Consider the following 17,582-nt stretch of genomic DNA (forward strand, 5'->3'; position numbering starts at 1 on the left):
TGTCCTTTCTTTTTATGCAGCCTGGCCTGTCCTCCTAACCATCTTTATCTTCAGGACAATGAAGGTGAGACAAGGACATCCATCTTTCCCCCTCTCCTGTGTATTTCAACTCTTTTTTTTCTCCCAACCAACCATCAAACTACCCACAGCGAACATCTTACTGCTCTCCAAAAGACAGAGACACAGAGATAGTCTGTCTGTACATGTATGTAGAGGTAGTCTGTCTGTACATGTATGTAGAGGTAGTCTGTCTGTACATGTATGTAACCAATACACGCAGTCAGTCAGGAAAGCTAAGGCCAGCTTCTTCAGGCAGAAGTTTGCATCCTGTAGCTCCAACTCCAAAAAGTTCTGGGACACTGTGAAGTCCATGGAGAACAAGAGCACCTCCTCCCAGCTGCCCACTGCACTGAGGCTAGGGAACACGGTCACCGCCGACAAATCCATGATTATCGAAAACTTCAACAAGCATTTCTCAACGGCTGGCCATACCTTCCACCTGGCTACTCCTACCTCGGCCAACAGCTCCGGCCCCCCCGCAGCTCCTCGCCCAAGCCTCTCTAGGTTCTCCTTTACCCAAATCCAGATAGCAGATGTTCTGAAAGAGCTGCAAAACCTGGACCCGTATAAATCAGCTGGGCTTGACAATCTGGACCCTCTATTTCTGAAACTATCCGCCGCCATTGTCGCAACCCCTATTACCAGCCTGTTCAACCTCACTTTCATATCGTCTGAGATCCCCAAGGATTGGAAAGCTGCCGCAGTCATCCCCCTCTTCAAAGGGGGAGACACCCTGGACCCAAACTGTTACAGACCTATATCCATTCTGCTCTGCCTATCTAAGGTCTTCGAAAGCCAAGTCAATAAACAGGTCACTGACCATCTCGAATCCCACCGTACCTTCTCCGCTATGCAATCTGGTTTCCGAGCCGGTCACGGGTGCACCTCAGCCACACTCAAGGTACTAAACGACATCATAACCGCCATCGATAAAAGACAGTACTGTGCAGCCGTCTTCATCGACCTTGCCAAGGCTTTCGACTCTGTCAATCAGCATATTCTTATTGGCAGACTCAGTAGCCTCGGTTTTTCAGGTGACTGCCTTGCCTGGTTCACCAATTACTTTGCAGACAGAGTTCAGTGTGTCAAATCGGAGGGCATGCTGTCCGGTCCTCTGGCAGTCTCTATGGGGGTGCCACAGGGTTCAATTCTCGGGCCGACTCTTTTCTCTGTATATATCAATGATGTTGGTCTTGCTGCGGGCGATTCCCTGATCCACCTCTACGCAGACGACACCATTCTATATACTTTCGGCCCGTCATTGGACACTGTGCTATCTAACCTCCAAACGAGCTTCAATGCCATACAACACTCCTTCCGTGGCCTCCAACTGCTCTTAAACGCTAGTAAAACCAAATGCATGCTTTTTAACCGATCGCTGCCTGCACCCACATGCCCGACTAGCATCACCACGCTGGATGGTTCCAACCTTGAATATGTGGACACCTATAAGTACCTAGGTGTCTGGCTAAACTGCAAACTCTCCTTCCAGACCCATATCAAACATCTCCAATCGAAAATCAAATCAAGAGTCGGCTTTCTATTCCGCAACAAAGCCTCCTTCACTCACGCTGCCAAGCTTACCCTAGTAAAACTGACTATCCTACCGATCCTCGACTTTGGCGATGTCATCTACAAAATCGCTTCCAACACTCTACTCAGCAAACTGGATGCAGTTTATCACAGTGCCATCCGTTTTGTCACTAAAGCACCTTATACTACCCACCACTGCGACTTGTATGCTCTAGTCGGCTGGCCCTCGCTACATATTCGTCGCCAGACCCACTGGCTCCAGATCATCTACAAGGCCATGCTAGGTAAAGCTCCGCCTTATCTCAGTTCACTGGTCACGATGGCAACACCCATCTGTAGCACACGCTCCAGCAGGTGTATCTCACTGATCATCCCTAAAGCCAACACCTCATTTGGCCGCCTTTCGTTCCAGTACTCTGCTGCCTGTGACTGGAACGAACTGCAAAAATCGCTGAAGTTGGAGACTTTTATCTCACCAACTTCAAACATCAGCTATCTGAGCAGCTAACCGATCGCTGCAGCTGTACATAATCTATTGGTAAAGTCTGTCTGTACATGTATGTAGAGGTAGTCTGTCTGTACATGTATGTAGAGGTAGTCTGTCTGTACATGTATGTAGAGGTAGTCTGTCTGTACATTTCGTAACAGTACTGAACATACAGAACCACAACTACAGTACTGTAGACAGACTGAACATACAGAACCACAACTACAGTACTGTAGACGGACTGAACATACAGAACCACAACTACAGTACTGTAGAAGGACTGAACATACAGAACCACAACTACAGTACTGTAGACGGACTGAACATACAGAACCACAACTGCTCACAAAGCACCGCATTCATGTTATATTTTATTTTAATGTGTGTGTGTTTGCATGTGTGTGTGTGAATCAGGTCATTTTGGAGATGAATAATTGGCTTCCCCTCATTATGATGATGTTGCAGTTACACACACACACACACACACACATTATTATGTTTTCAATAATTCATGAGGTTGTTATGATTGTTGCTTCAACAAAATGTTCATCTTTTGTTACAGAAATTGGAAGAGTTTTTATTCTGCATGGAGGATGTTCACCCAGAGGTAGGCACCAATTCACTTTCTCTCTACTCTACTGTATGCTAAAGCTTAAGCTAGAGCTAAACATTATTTTAAAGCTAACGATAAAGAACATTCTATGGCTAATAACAAAGATTATTCTAAAGTTGTTGCTAAAAAGTATTTTAAAGCTTTTGATAAATATTATTCTAATGATACGATAATTTTGAAGCTAATGATAAAGAGTATTCTAAAACTAATGATAAAGATCATTCTGAAGCTAAGAAAACAAATTATCTAAAGCTAATGATACAATTATTTTAAAGCTATTGATAAATACTATTCTAACGATAAAGATTATTATAAAGCCAATGATAAATATGATTTTAAAGCTATTTATAAATATTATTCTAAAGCTAATGGTAAATATTATTTTAAAGCTATTGATAAATATTATTCTAAAGCTATTGATAAATAATTTTCTAATGGTAAATATTATCCTAAAACTATTGATAAATATTATTCTAATGATAAAAATTATTCTAATGATAAATATTATTCTAAAGCTAATGATAAATATTATTCTAATGATAAATATTATCCTAAAGCTATTGATAAATATTATTCTAATGATAAATATTATTCTAAAGCTAATGATAAATATTATTCTAATGATAAATATTATTCTAAAGCTATTGATAAATATTATTCTAATGATAAATATTATTATTAAGCTAATGATAAATATTATTCTAATGATAAATATTATCCTAAAGCTATTGATAAATATTATTCTAATGATAAATATTATCCTAAAGCTAATGATAAATATTATTCTAAAGCTAATGCATCAAACCAGCAGACTTGCCTTATTGTGGCCCTGAGGCGGTTTTAACCCTGATCTTACCTCAGTGTAAACATTACCTCCAATATGACCCTGATCTGACCTCAGTGTAAACATTACCTCCAATATGACCCTGATCTGACCTCAGTGTAAACATTACCTCCAATATGACCCTGATCTGACATCAGTGTAAACATGACCTCCAATATGACCCTGATCTGACATCAGTGTAAAGATGACGCCAAATAACATGTTTTTATGTTTTTTTGACGTTTTACATTCTCCCAACCAATTGTGCTATTTTGTTATTTTTTTGCATTTTGTGTAGCTTATTGTTTTTAGTTATTGTGTACACAATGTTGCTGCTACCGTCTCTTATGACCGAAAATAACTTCTGGACATCAGAGAAGCGATTACTCACCGCGGACTGCAAGACACTTTTTCCTTTAACGAGTCCGATGAGAAGGATATCCTGCTTTCTTTGGAACAGTCCCAGATCCACGCCTTTTGCATGAAGAAAAGATGCCGGAAAAGTGGCAGTAGATCAGGCATTCTCAGAGCGAGTAAAATCCCACTGCCTTCCATTCTTCGCGCTAACGTGCAATCATTAGACAATAAAATGGATGACCTATGATCAAAAGTATCCTACCAACGGGACATTAAAAACTGTAACATCTTATGGTTCACTGAGATGTGGCTGAACAAAGATACGGACAACATCGAGCTAACGGGATTTTAACAGAGAACAGAGACATTTACATTTACATTTAAGTCATTTAGCAGACGCTCTTATCCAGAGCGACTTACAAATTGGGACACTACGTTTGGCAAGACGAGGGGTGGGGGTGTGTGTCTATTTGTCAATAACAGCTGGTGCGCGATGTCTAATATTAAACAAGTCTCGAGATCAAATCAAATCAAATCAAATCAAATGTATTTATATAGCCCTTCGTACATCAGCTGATATCTCAAAGTGCTGTACAGAAACCCAGCCTAAAACCCCAAACAGCAAACAATGCAGGTGTAAAAGCACGGTGGCTAGGAAAAACTCCCTAGAAAGGCCAAAACCTAGGAAGAAACCTAGAGAGGAACCGGGCTATGTGGGGTGGCCAGTCCTCTTCTGGCTGTGCCGGGTAGAGATTATAACAGAACATGACCAAGATGTTCAAATGTTCATAAATGACCAGCATGGTCAAATAATAATAAGGCAGAACAGTTGAAACTGGAGCAGCAGCACAGTCAGATGGACTGGGGACAGCAAGGAGCCATCATGTCAGGTAGTCCTGGGGCACGGTCCTAGGGCTCAGGTCCTCCGAGAGAGAGAAAGAAAGAGAGAATTAGAGAGAGCATATGTGGGGTGGCCAGTCCTCATTGACTCTGGCTGTGCCAGGTGGAGATTATAACAGAACGTGGCCAAGATGTTCAAATGTTCATAAATGACCAGCATGGTTGAATAATAGTAAGGCAGAACAGTTGAAACTGGAGCAGGAGCATGGCCAGGTGGACTGGGGACAGCAAGGAGTCCTCATGTCAGGTAGTCCTGGGACATGGTCCTAGGGCCCAGGCCAGTTGAAACTGGAGCAGCAGCATGGCCAGGTGGACTGGGGACAGCAAGGAGTCATCATGTCAGGTAGTCCTGGGGCATGGTTCTAGGGCTCAGGTCCTCCGAGAGAGAGAAAGAAAGAGAGAAGGAGAGAATTAGAGAACGACACTTAGATTTACACAGGACACCGAATAGGACAGGAGAAGTGACCTCCAGATAAACAAACTGACCCTATCCCCGACACATAAACTACTGCAGCATAAATACTGGAGGCTGAGACAGGAGGGGTCAGGATAACACTGTGGCCCCATCCGATGACACTATAACCCGGACAGGGCCAAACAGGAAGGATATAACTCCACCCACTTTGCCAAAGCACAGCCCCCACACCACTAGAGGGAAATCTTCAACCACCAACTTACCATCCTGAGACAAGGCCGAGTATTGCTCACCAGTGACTCGCTCAATACGGAAGTGGTCAGATGACGAGGCTGCTTCACTACAGGACTGTTTTGCTAGGACAGACTCGAATATGTTCTGGGATTCATCAATGGCATTGAGGAATAGACCACCTCAGTCATCTGCTTCATCAATAAGTGCATTGATGACGTCATCCCCACAGTGACAGTACGTCCACATACCCCAACCAGAAGCCATGGATTACAGGCAACATCCGCATCGAGCTAAAGGCTAGAGCTGCCACTTTCAAGGAGCGGGAGACTAATCCGGATGTCAGTCTCTCGATGTCTCTCGATGTGCAAAAGGGATAGAGACATACCCCAAGCGACTTACAGCTGTAATCGCAGCAAAAGGTGGCGCTACAAAGTATTAACTTAAGGGGGCTGAATAATTTTGCACGGACAATTTTTCAGTTTTTGATTTGTCAAAAAAGTTTGAAATATCCAATAAATGTCGTTCCACATCATGATTGTGTCCCACTTGTTGTTGATTCTTCACAAAAATACAGTTTTATATCTTTATGTTTGAAGCCTGAAATGTGGCAAAAGGTTGCAAAGTACAAGGGGGCCGAATACTTTCGCAAGGCACTGTATATAGCCTCCACATTGACTCTGTACCGCTGACCCCTGTATATAGCCTCCACACTGACTCTGTACCGTAATATCCTGTATATAGCCTCCATATTGACCCTGTACTGGTACCCCCTGTATATAGCCTCCACATTGACTCTATACCCGTAATACCCTGTATATATCCTCTACACCTACTCTGTACTGTAATACCCTGTATATAGCCTCACTAGTGTTATTGTTATTGTGTTACTTCTGTTATAACTTTTTATTGTATCCTACTTGGTAAATATTTTCTTCTTCTTGAACTGCACTGTTGGTTAAGGGCTTGTCAGTAAGCATTTCAATGTAAAGTCTACACTTGTTGTATTCGTGCATGTGACAAATATGATTTGATTTGACCTTCAATTTAACCCTGATCTGACCTCAGTGTCAATATGATCTCCACTATAACCCTGATCTGACCTCAGTGTCAACATGATCTCCACTATAACCCTGATCTGACCTCAGTGTCAATATGATCTCCACTATAACCCTGATCTGACCTCAGTGTCAATATGATCTCCACTATAACCCTGATCTGACCTCAGTGTCAATATGATCTCCACTATAACCCTGATCTGACCTCAGTGTCAATATGATCTCCACTATAACCCTGATCTGACCTCAGTGTCAATATGATCTCCACTATAACCCTGATCTGACCTCAGTGTCAATATGAACTCCACTATAACCCTGATCTGACCTCAGTGTCAATATGATCTCCACTATAACCCTGATCTGACCTCAGTGTCAATATGATCTCCACTATAACCCTGATCTGACCTCAGTGTCAATATGATCTCCACTATAACCCTGATCTGACCTCAGTGTCAATATGATCTCCACTATAACCCTGATCTGACCTCAGTGTCAATATGATCTCCACTATAACCCTGATCTGACCTCAGTGTCAATATGATCTCCACTATAACCCTGATCTGACCTCAGTGTCAATATGATCTCCACTATAACCCTGATCTGACCTCAGTGTCAATATGATCTCCACTATAACCCTGATCTGACCTCAGTGTCAATATGATCTCCACTATAACCCTGATCTGACCTCAGTGTCAATATGATCTCCACTATAACCCTGATCTGACCTCAGTGTCAATATGATCTCCACTATAACCCTGATCTGACCTCAGTGTCAATATGATCTCCACTATAACCCTGATCTGACCTCAGTGTCAATATGATCTCCACTATAACCCTGATCTGACCTCAGTGTCAACATGATCTCCACTATAACCCTGATCTGACCTCAGTGTCAATATGATCTCCACTATAACCCTGATCTGACCTCAGTGTCAATATGATCTCCACTATAACCCTGATCTGACCTCAGTGTCAATATGATCTCCACTATAACCCTGATCTGACCTCAGTGTCAATATGATCTCCACTATAACCCTGATCTGACCTCAGTGTCAATATGATCTCCACTGTGCGTGTATGACCCCCTTGTCCTTTCCATAATGACTTGAAATTAATGATTTCCACTTAGCCACTGCTGCACCGCCCCCATCTATGTCTTCTCCAGAATTCAGTAGAACTTTTGGGAACTCAATCTTGCTCTCTCTCTCTCTCTCTCCATGTGGAGGGCTCTGTCCATACTTACTTTATTTATTCTTTCCTTGGTCTTTTCTTTCCATTTTTATTTTCTATGGTGGAGGGTTAACGCATTGTTAGTGGGTGGAAGGGGACAGAGTTTTAGTTTCCTGGGGGTTGAACGGTGTGGTGTGGTGTGCACAGCCTTGGGCGGAGGAGACGCTGTCGTTACGGCATGGATTCAGGTGTGTTCCTGAGAATGGAGTTAAGGTGGAGGAGGATCTGCTCATGGTCGGTGAACAGGTAGGAGCTGAAGTTATACATTCTACATCCAGAATGAACAAAGCTGTGGTTGTGTTGATGAAAAGAGTACAATTTGTGGGTAGGCTGATTGCTAGTGGAATATTTGTAAGGCATGTAATTGTGATGATTTCTTTTCTTTCGACTCCTTCGACAAGGGTTGTAAGTTCCCAATCTGCATCTGTTTACTACGGATGATCAAATCTGAGTCATTTTGGTAAATTTGCTAGTGGTTTCAGGCCAAATTTCTTCAGCCTCCTGAGGTTTAAGAGGCACTGTTGCGCCTTCTTCACCACACTGTCTTTGTCGGTCTGTGTTAACTCTCTGGCAACGGAACCCGCTAGCGGCCTGAAATTCCACAACATACGGTGATCGCTACATAAATAGTCATATAAAACATTCATGAAAATACAAGTGTCTCACATGTATCGAAAGCCTAGAATCTTGCTAATCCAACTGCGTTATTAGATTTTAAAATGGATTTACTGCGAAAGAATACGATGCGATTATCTGAGCATAGAGCCCCATAAAAAAAATATTTAAAAAATAGCCAGCGTAACATAATTACAAACTGCATTAAAATAAATCGTTTACCTTTGATCCTGTTTGCAAAAATACAACGTCATAACAATAAACATTCTTGAAAATGCAAGGTTCTTACATCCTTCAAAAGATTAGGATCTTGGTAATGAAACTTAAACTTAAAACTTAAAATAGCTATTACAGTGAACAAATACCATGCTTTTGTTTGAGAAGAGCAATCAACAACAAAAACATTTTCCGCCATGACAGTTTTTACACATTCACATCTGAAGGTAAAATTAATACTTACATTCTGATATCTTGCTCTTATGTTTCTTCCTGATGGTCCCAGTGATCAAATAAAGTGCTGTTATCTTTGATAAAATCCATTTTTATACCCTAAATCGAAACATTTTGTAACACGTTTGTGCCGTGAATTCCATTTCTATCAATTTTTACGGAGCATTCGACGTAATTACACACGGTAAACAATTGTTTATCTAGTCATGGTTGGTTTCAGTGCATTCCTCTGGATGTTTATCTAGTCATGGTGGGTTTCAGTGCATTCCTCTGGATGTTTATCTAGTCATGGTGGGTTTCAGTGCATTCCTCTGGATGTTTATCTAGTCATGGTGGGTTTCAGTGCATTCCTCTGGATGTTTATCTAGTCATGGTGGGTTTCAGTGCATTCCTCTGGATGTTTATCTAGTCATGGTGGGTTTCAGTGCATTCCTCTGGATGTTTATCTAGTCATGGTGGGTTTCAGTGCATTCCTCTGGATGTTTATCTAGTCATGGTGGGTTTCAGTGCATTCCTCTGGATGTTTATCTAGTCATGGTGGGTTTCAGTGCATTCCTCTGGATGTTTATCTAGTCATGGTGGGTTTCAGTGCATTCCTCTGGATGTTTATCTAGTCATGGTGGGTTTCAGTACATTCCTCTGGATGTTTATCTAGTCATGGTGGGTTTCAGTGCATTCCTCTGGATGTTTATCTAGTCATGGTGGGTTTCAGTGCATTCCTCTGGATGTTTATCTAGTCATGGTGGGTTTCAGTACATTCCTCTGGATGTTTGTAACACAGCCAAACGTCATTGGTTTTTTTGCGGGGGAGTATTGACCGAAGTGAACTGATTTGAAGACGACGAGCAATGACTACCTTGCGCACCAATAATTTTAGCGAAGCTTCGTTGATTGACTGTATTTCTGCCCAATGACCACAGATCTTCTTGAAATCTAGCTGGGTAGATAGCCAATGAGCTGAGGTAAATGCCAGTATTGTCGTGGAAATATCCTTAATTACCAAATGATGAGAGAGCAAATCACACACCAGTCAGAGTTATGCTTAATCTTCACCTTTAATAATAATTAATCTTTTGCAATAGCATTTTGACTTTCAACAGTTCAGTATCTCTAATGAAAATTTGAGAATCCCAACATAATGGCAAATGGGATCCTTTATAGCAAAGATCCACCCCCCCTAGACGACATGACAAACCACAGGTCTTAGGAACACAAAGAAAGACTTCACTTCAGAGAGGAATATCCCCTAGCCAGACAGAGTTGGCTATAAATTATCGTTCAGTTTGGTCTCCTAAACAAAGCTCTTATCTCATCCTTGGTACAAAATGGTACCAAGACATTACCCCCACCCTATGATATATATCAAATTGTCATTTAGATTTACAATCAATTCTAAATACAACCAATCCTGGACAAGCTTACGGAGAGGAGAGTGAGGCTATAGGTCAAGATAGGAACAACAACAGAGGGAGCATAGAATGATTCCAGACACTGCCATCCTCCTCTCCCCGATGGGAAAAGTAGGGAGCATAGAATGATTCCAGACACTGCCATCCTCCTCTCCCCGATGGGAAAAGTAGGGAGCATAGAATGATTCCAGACACTGCCATCCTCCTCTCCCCGATGGGAAAAGTAGGGAGTCACTGGCACACAGACACAGTGGAGCAAAAGATATGTTTACACATGATGACACCTTGACCTCTCCCCTCTCTGCGGCCCAAGCAACTTAGTCCTGACAGAGAACAGATAACTGCCAATGGCCCACCACTATAGTACAACAAAATACATTCTTATGGGAAATAACTCATAAGCATATCATGAAAATAAAACATCTTATCGATCCAGTACTCTGCTGCCTGTGACTGGAACGAACTGCAAAAATCGCTGAAGTTGGAGACTTTTATCTCCCTCACCAACTTCAAACATCAGCTATCCGAGCAGCTAACCGATCGCTGCAGCTGTACATAGTCTATTGGTAAATAGCCCATCCATTTTCACCTACCTCATCCCCATACTGTTTTTATACTGTTTTTTATTTATTTACTTTTCTGCTCTTTTGCACACCAATATCTCTACCTATACATGACCATCTGATCATTTATCACTCCAGTGTTAATCTGCAAAATTGTAATTATTCGCCTACCTCCTCATGCCTTTTGCACACATTGTATATAGAATCCCCTTTTTTCCTACTGTGTTATTGACTTGTTAATTGTTTACTCCATGTGTAACTCTGTGTTGTCTGTTCACACTGCTATGCTTTATTTTGGCCAGGTCGCAGTTGCAAATGAGAACTTGTTCTCAACTAGCCCACCTGGTTAAATAAAGGTGAAATAAAATAAAAAAATAAAAATGTTACCCAACTAATTCTGATTAATGCCCAACAGTATGTAATGGTTTTTGTGGGACCACCATTCCTTGTTTGTAAATGCACGCGTAACGAACACCATTCTCGCCTTGACTATCAGAGGAGTTGCTGTGAGGCTTGTTACGCGCAGCACTATTTCAGGAAGTTGTATTTTCAACGATTTCATTGAAGATATCATGGCTAATAAATCAGGGAGTAGCGAAGTCTAAAGTGAAAGTGAAAAAGTGATAGTGAGAAAGAGTTTTTGTTTGAGGAATCTTTGAGTGTTATGATTCAAACAGGAACTGAGGAGCTGTTTCTGCAAGGACAGGACGTACTTCTGGACGGGTAAGTGCTAATGCCATTTTATGAAATATAAATATATATATATATTTGCAAAAAAATATATATATTTTGCAATTTGCAATGAAGTGTGTGTGTGTGTGTGTGTGTGTGTGTGTGTGTGTGTGTGTGTGTGTGTGTGTGTGTGTGTGTGTGTGTGTGTGTGTGTGTGTGTGTGTGTGTGTGTGTGTGTGTGTGTGTGTGTGTGTGTGTGTGTGTGTGTGTGTGTGTGTGTGTGTGTGTTTGTATTTTCCGTGTCAGATATATATATTTTCCATTTTTTTATTCAAATGGAATGGAGTAGAACAGCAAACACACACATGGCCACTGCGCCTGCTACTCCTCTCCATTTCCATATGAAATAGCCATTGGGTGCTGTTCAGGGTAGGGCAGGCCCACAACAATGGCCGGAGTTGAATGGAACAGCACTTCACCTTAGTGAAGGTTCCCTCTGCTCTATACAATACATATCTGTTTATTTTATGTGATGACAAAAGGCTCATACAATACAAATATTTTTTTAATGTTTTCTTTCACAGTGATAGCGACTCCGACTGGGAGCCCCCGGTGCCAAGCTGCCCTCTCTACTCCTGCCTCCAGTGGTGGTCATATGCCACAGTTCATTACTGCAGGCATGACTGTGCCTCAGGGCCAAAATGGCACAGCATGGAGGCGTCGTTGTGTTCTGTGTCGCATGAACTGCACCACTTGTTCAGTTTGCCTCTGCTTTACATCAGAAAGAGACTGCTATGGGACATGGCACAGCAAAATATTGTGTAGTGGACTTCCAAAGGGTGTACTGTTTTTATTTAAAAATGTATTTTCTAATATAAAAAAAAAAATATATATATAACTATATACAACATATCAAAAAGCAATTCTAACACACACAAATTATATATATATATATATATATAATTTGTGTGTGTTAGAATTGCTTTTTGATATGTTGTATATAGTTATTTGCACTGTTGTATATAGTTATAGGTAATTTCACCAATACGGCCACTTGGGTACATTTGGGCAACTTGTGTGGGTCACCTGGGTGACTTCATGCTAAATGTCATGTAGCTCACCCATTCCTGAAGTTATCAGGCTGAAACTTTGTACACTGTGCAAGACTTGCCCTCTTGTGTTATCCATCAAAATAATCTCCAGCATCCTATCTGACTGTGTGTCTTTTCTAGTACATGTGAAAGATGATACTACAACAATAAAAAACAGAAAACGGATGCTCTTTCTTTTCTTTCCTTCCACCAGATCTACTGTGTTATATTCTCCTACATTCAATTAACATTTCCACAAACTTCAGAATGTTTCCATTCAAATGATACCAAGAATTTGCATATCCTTTCCTCTGCAGCTGAGCTACAGGCAGTTAGATTTGGGTATGTCTTCAGGTGGAAATTGAGAACAAGGGATGCAGCCATAAGAGGTTAATATAGCACTGTGCCGTGCCAGGGGATGGTCTGGTTAATATAGCACTGTGCCGTGCCAGGGGATGGTCTGGTTAATATAGCACTGTGCCAGGGGATGGTCTGGTTAATATAGCACTGTACCAGGGGATGGTCTGGTTAATATAGCACTGTACCAGGGGATGGTCTGGTTAATATAGTACTGTGCCGTGCCAGGGGATGGTCTGGTTAATATAGCACTGTGCCAGGGGATGGTCTGGTTAATATAACACTGTACCAGGGGATGGTCTGGTTAATATAGGACTGTGCCGTGCCAGGGGATGGTCTGGTTAATATAGCACTGTGCCATGCCAGGGGATGTTCTGGTTAATATAGCACTGTGCCGTGCCAGGGGATGGTCTGGTTAATATAGCACTGTGCCAGGGGATGGTCTGGTTAATATAACACTGTACCAGGGGATGGTCTGGTTAATATAGGACTGTGCCGTGCCAGGGGATGGTCTGGTTAATATAGCACTTTGCCAGGGGATGGTCTGGTTAATATAGCACTGTGTCAGGTGATGGTCTGGTTAATATAGTAATAATAATATAGCACTGTGTCAGGTGATGGTCTGGTTAATATAGCACTGTGTCAGGTGATGGTCTGGTTAATATAGCACTGTGCCAGGGGATGGTCTGGTTAAATCAAATCAAATCAAATCAAATTTTATTTGTCACATACACATGGTTAGCAGATGTTAATGCGAGTGTAGCGAAATGCTTGTGCTTCTAGTTCCGACAATGCAGTGATAACCAACAAGTAATCTAACTAACAATTCCAAAAAAAACTACTGTCTTATACACAGTGTAAGGGGATAAGGAACATGTACATAAGGATATATGAATGAGTGATGGTACAGAGCAGCATACAGTAGATGGTATCGAGTACAGTATATACATATGCATGGAGGATGTTCACCCAGAGGTAGGCACCAATTCACTTTCTCTCTACTCTACTGTATGCTAAAGCTTAAGCTAGAGCTAAACATTATTTTAAAGCTAACGATAAAGAACATTCTATGGCTAATAACAAAGATTATTCTAAAGTTGTTGCTAAAAAGTATTTTAAAGCTTTTGATAAATATTATTCTAATGATACGATAATTTTGAAGCTAATGATAAAGAGTATTCTAAAACTAATGATAAAGATCATTCTGAAGCTAAGAAAACAAATTATCTAAAGCTAATGATACAATTATTTTAAAGCTATTGATAAATACTATTCTAACGATAAAGATTATTATAAAGCCAATGATAAATATGATTTTAAAGCTATTTATAAATATTATTCTAAAGCTAATGGTAAATATTATTTTAAAGCTATTGATAAATATTATTCTAAAGCTATTGATAAATAATTTTCTAATGGTAAATATTATCCTAAAACTATTGATAAATATTATTCTAATGATAAAAATTATTCTAATGATAAATATTATTCTAAAGCTAATGATAAATATTATTCTAATGATAAATATTATCCTAAAGCTATTGATAAATATTATTCTAATGATAAATATTATTCTAAAGCTAATGATAAATATTATTCTAATGATAAATATTATTCTAAAGCTATTGATAAATATTATTCTAATGATAAATATTATTATTAAGCTAATGATAAATATTATTCTAATGATAAATATTATCCTAAAGCTATTGATAAATATTATTCTAATGATAAATATTATCCTAAAGCTAATGATAAATATTATTCTAAAGCTAATGCATCAAACCAGCAGACTTGCCTTATTGTGGCCCTGAGGCGGTTTTAACCCTGATCTTACCTCAGTGTAAACATTACCTCCAATATGACCCTGATCTGACCTCAGTGTAAACATTACCTCCAATATGACCCTGATCTGACCTCAGTGTAAACATTACCTCCAATATGACCCTGATCTGACATCAGTGTAAACATGACCTCCAATATGACCCTGATCTGACATCAGTGTAAAGATGACGCCAAATAACATGTTTTTATGTTTTTTTGACGTTTTACATTCTCCCAACCAATTGTGCTATTTTGTTATTTTTTTGCATTTTGTGTAGCTTATTGTTTTTAGTTATTGTGTACACAATGTTGCTGCTACCGTCTCTTATGACCGAAAATAACTTCTGGACATCAGAGAAGCGATTACTCACCGCGGACTGCAAGACACTTTTTCCTTTAACGAGTCCGATGAGAAGGATATCCTGCTTTCTTTGGAACAGTCCCAGATCCACGCCTTTTGCATGAAGAAAAGATGCCGGAAAAGTGGCAGTAGATCAGGCATTCTCAGAGCGAGTAAAATCCCACTGCCTTCCATTCTTCGCGCTAACGTGCAATCATTAGACAATAAAATGGATGACCTATGATCAAAAGTATCCTACCAACGGGACATTAAAAACTGTAACATCTTATGGTTCACTGAGATGTGGCTGAACAAAGATACGGACAACATCGAGCTAACGGGATTTTAACAGAGAACAGAGACATTTACATTTACATTTAAGTCATTTAGCAGACGCTCTTATCCAGAGCGACTTACAAATTGGGACACTACGTTTGGCAAGACGAGGGGTGGGGGTGTGTGTCTATTTGTCAATAACAGCTGGTGCGCGATGTCTAATATTAAACAAGTCTCGAGATCAAATCAAATCAAATCAAATGTATTTATATAGCCCTTCGTACATCAGCTGATATCTCAAAGTGCTGTACAGAAACCCAGCCTAAAACCCCAAACAGCAAACAATGCAGGTGTAAAAGCACGGTGGCTAGGAAAAACTCCCTAGAAAGGCCAAAACCTAGGAAGAAACCTAGAGAGGAACCGGGCTATGTGGGGTGGCCAGTCCTCTTCTAGCTGTGCCGGGTAGAGATTATAACAGAACATGACCAAGATGTTCAAATGTTCATAAATGACCAGCATGGTCAAATAATAATAAGGCAGAACAGTTGAAACTGGAGCAGCAGCACAGTCAGATGGACTGGGGACAGCAAGGAGCCATCATGTCAGGTAGTCCTGGGGCACGGTCCTAGGGCTCAGGTCCTCCGAGAGAGAGAAAGAAAGAGAGAATTAGAGAGAGCATATGTGGGGTGGCCAGTCCTCTTCTGGCTGTGCCAGGTGGAGATTATAACAGAACGTGGCCAAGATGTTCAAATGTTCATAAATGACCAGCATGGTTGAATAATAGTAAGGCAGAACAGTTGAAACTGGAGCAGGAGCATGGCCAGGTGGACTGGGGACAGCAAGGAGTCCTCATGTCAGGTAGTCCTGGGACATGGTCCTAGGGCCCAGGCCAGTTGAAACTGGAGCAGCAGCATGGCCAGGTGGACTGGGGACAGCAAGGAGTCATCATGTCAGGTAGTCCTGGGGCATGGTTCTAGGGCTCAGGTCCTCCGAGAGAGAGAAAGAAAGAGAGAAGGAGAGAATTAGAGAACGCACACTTAGATTTACACAGGACACCGAATAGGACAGGAGAAGTACTCCAGATAAACAAACTGACCCTAGCCCCCCGACACATAAACTACTGCAGCATAAATACTGGAGGCTGAGACAGGAGGGGTCAGGAGACACTGTGGCCCCATCCGAGGACACCCCCGGACAGGGCCAAACAGGAAGGATATAACCCCACCCACTTTGCCAAAGCACAGCCCCCACACCACTAGAGGGAAATCTTCAACCACCAACTTACCATCCTGAGACAAGGCCGAGTATTGCTCACCAGTGACTCGCTCAATACGGAAGTGGTCAGATGACGAGGCTGCTTCACTACAGGACTGTTTTGCTAGGACAGACTCGAATATGTTCTGGGATTCATCAATGGCATTGAGGAATAGACCACCTCAGTCATCTGCTTCATCAATAAGTGCATTGATGACGTCATCCCCACAGTGACAGTACGTACATACCCCAACCAGAAGCCATGGATTACAGGCAACATCCGCATCGAGCTAAAGGCTAGAGCTGCCGCTTTCAAGGAGCGGGAGACTAATCCGGATGTCAGTCTCTCGATGTCTCTCGATGTGCAAAAGGGATAGAGACATACCCCAAGCGACTTACAGCTGTAATCGCAGCAAAAGGTGGCGCTACAAAGTATTAACTTAAGGGGGCTGAATAATTTTGCACGGACAATTTTTCAGTTTTTGATTTGTTAAAAAGTTTGAAATATCCAATAAATGTCGTTCCACATCATGATTGTGTCCCACTTGTTGTTGATTCTTCACAAAAAATACAGTTTTATATCTTTATGTTTGAAGCCTGAAATGTGGCAAAAGGTTGCAAAGTACAAGGGGGCCGAATACTTTCGCAAGGCACTGTATATAGCCTCCACATTGACTCTGTACCGCTGACCCCTGTATATAGCCTCCACACTGACTCTGTACCGTAATATCCTGTATATAGCCTCCATATTGACCCTGTACTGGTACCCCCCTGTATATAGCCTCCACATTGACTCTATACCGTAATACCCTGTATATATCCTCTACACCTACTCTGTACTGTAATACCCTGTATATAGCCTCACTAGTGTTATTGTTATTGTGTTACTTCTGTTATAACTTTTTATTGTATCCTACTTGGTAAATATTTTCTTCTTCTTGAACTGCACTGTTGGTTAAGGGCTTGTCAGTAAGCATTTCAATGTAAAGTCTACACTTGTTGTATTCGGTGCATGTGACAAATA

General features: G+C 41.1%; 2 protein-coding genes across 6 annotated transcripts in view; both read left to right on the plus strand.

Annotated features, from left to right (window-relative positions):
• The window catches only part of LOC124039065 (AT-rich interactive domain-containing protein 4B-like), a 908,546-nt gene that overhangs the window by 381,731 nt on the left and 509,233 nt on the right, over positions 1-17,582 (plus strand). The gene's annotated exons all lie outside the window — the stretch shown is intronic.
• The window catches only part of disc1 (DISC1 scaffold protein), a 149,845-nt gene that overhangs the window by 104,990 nt on the left and 27,273 nt on the right, over positions 1-17,582 (plus strand). The window contains exons 12-14 of one of the 5 annotated variants that reach the window (XR_006839723.1): positions 21-64; positions 2,643-2,687; positions 11,422-11,451. Coding sequence is in view for 2 of the 5 variants with exons in the window: in XM_046357664.1 (XP_046213620.1) it covers positions 2,643-2,687; positions 7,855-8,148 (339 nt within the window). In the remaining 3 variants the exon portion in view is untranslated. Of the gene's footprint in view, positions 1-20; positions 65-2,642; positions 2,688-7,854; positions 8,251-11,421; positions 11,452-17,582 lie in introns of those variants that run through there. The other 4 variants (XR_006839724.1, XR_006839722.1, XM_046357664.1 and 1 more) reach the window with 4 other exon arrangements.

Source organism: Oncorhynchus gorbuscha, linkage group LG07, assembly GCF_021184085.1.
Source record: "Oncorhynchus gorbuscha isolate QuinsamMale2020 ecotype Even-year linkage group LG07, OgorEven_v1.0, whole genome shotgun sequence".
NCBI lineage: Eukaryota > Metazoa > Chordata > Actinopteri > Salmoniformes > Salmonidae > Oncorhynchus > Oncorhynchus gorbuscha.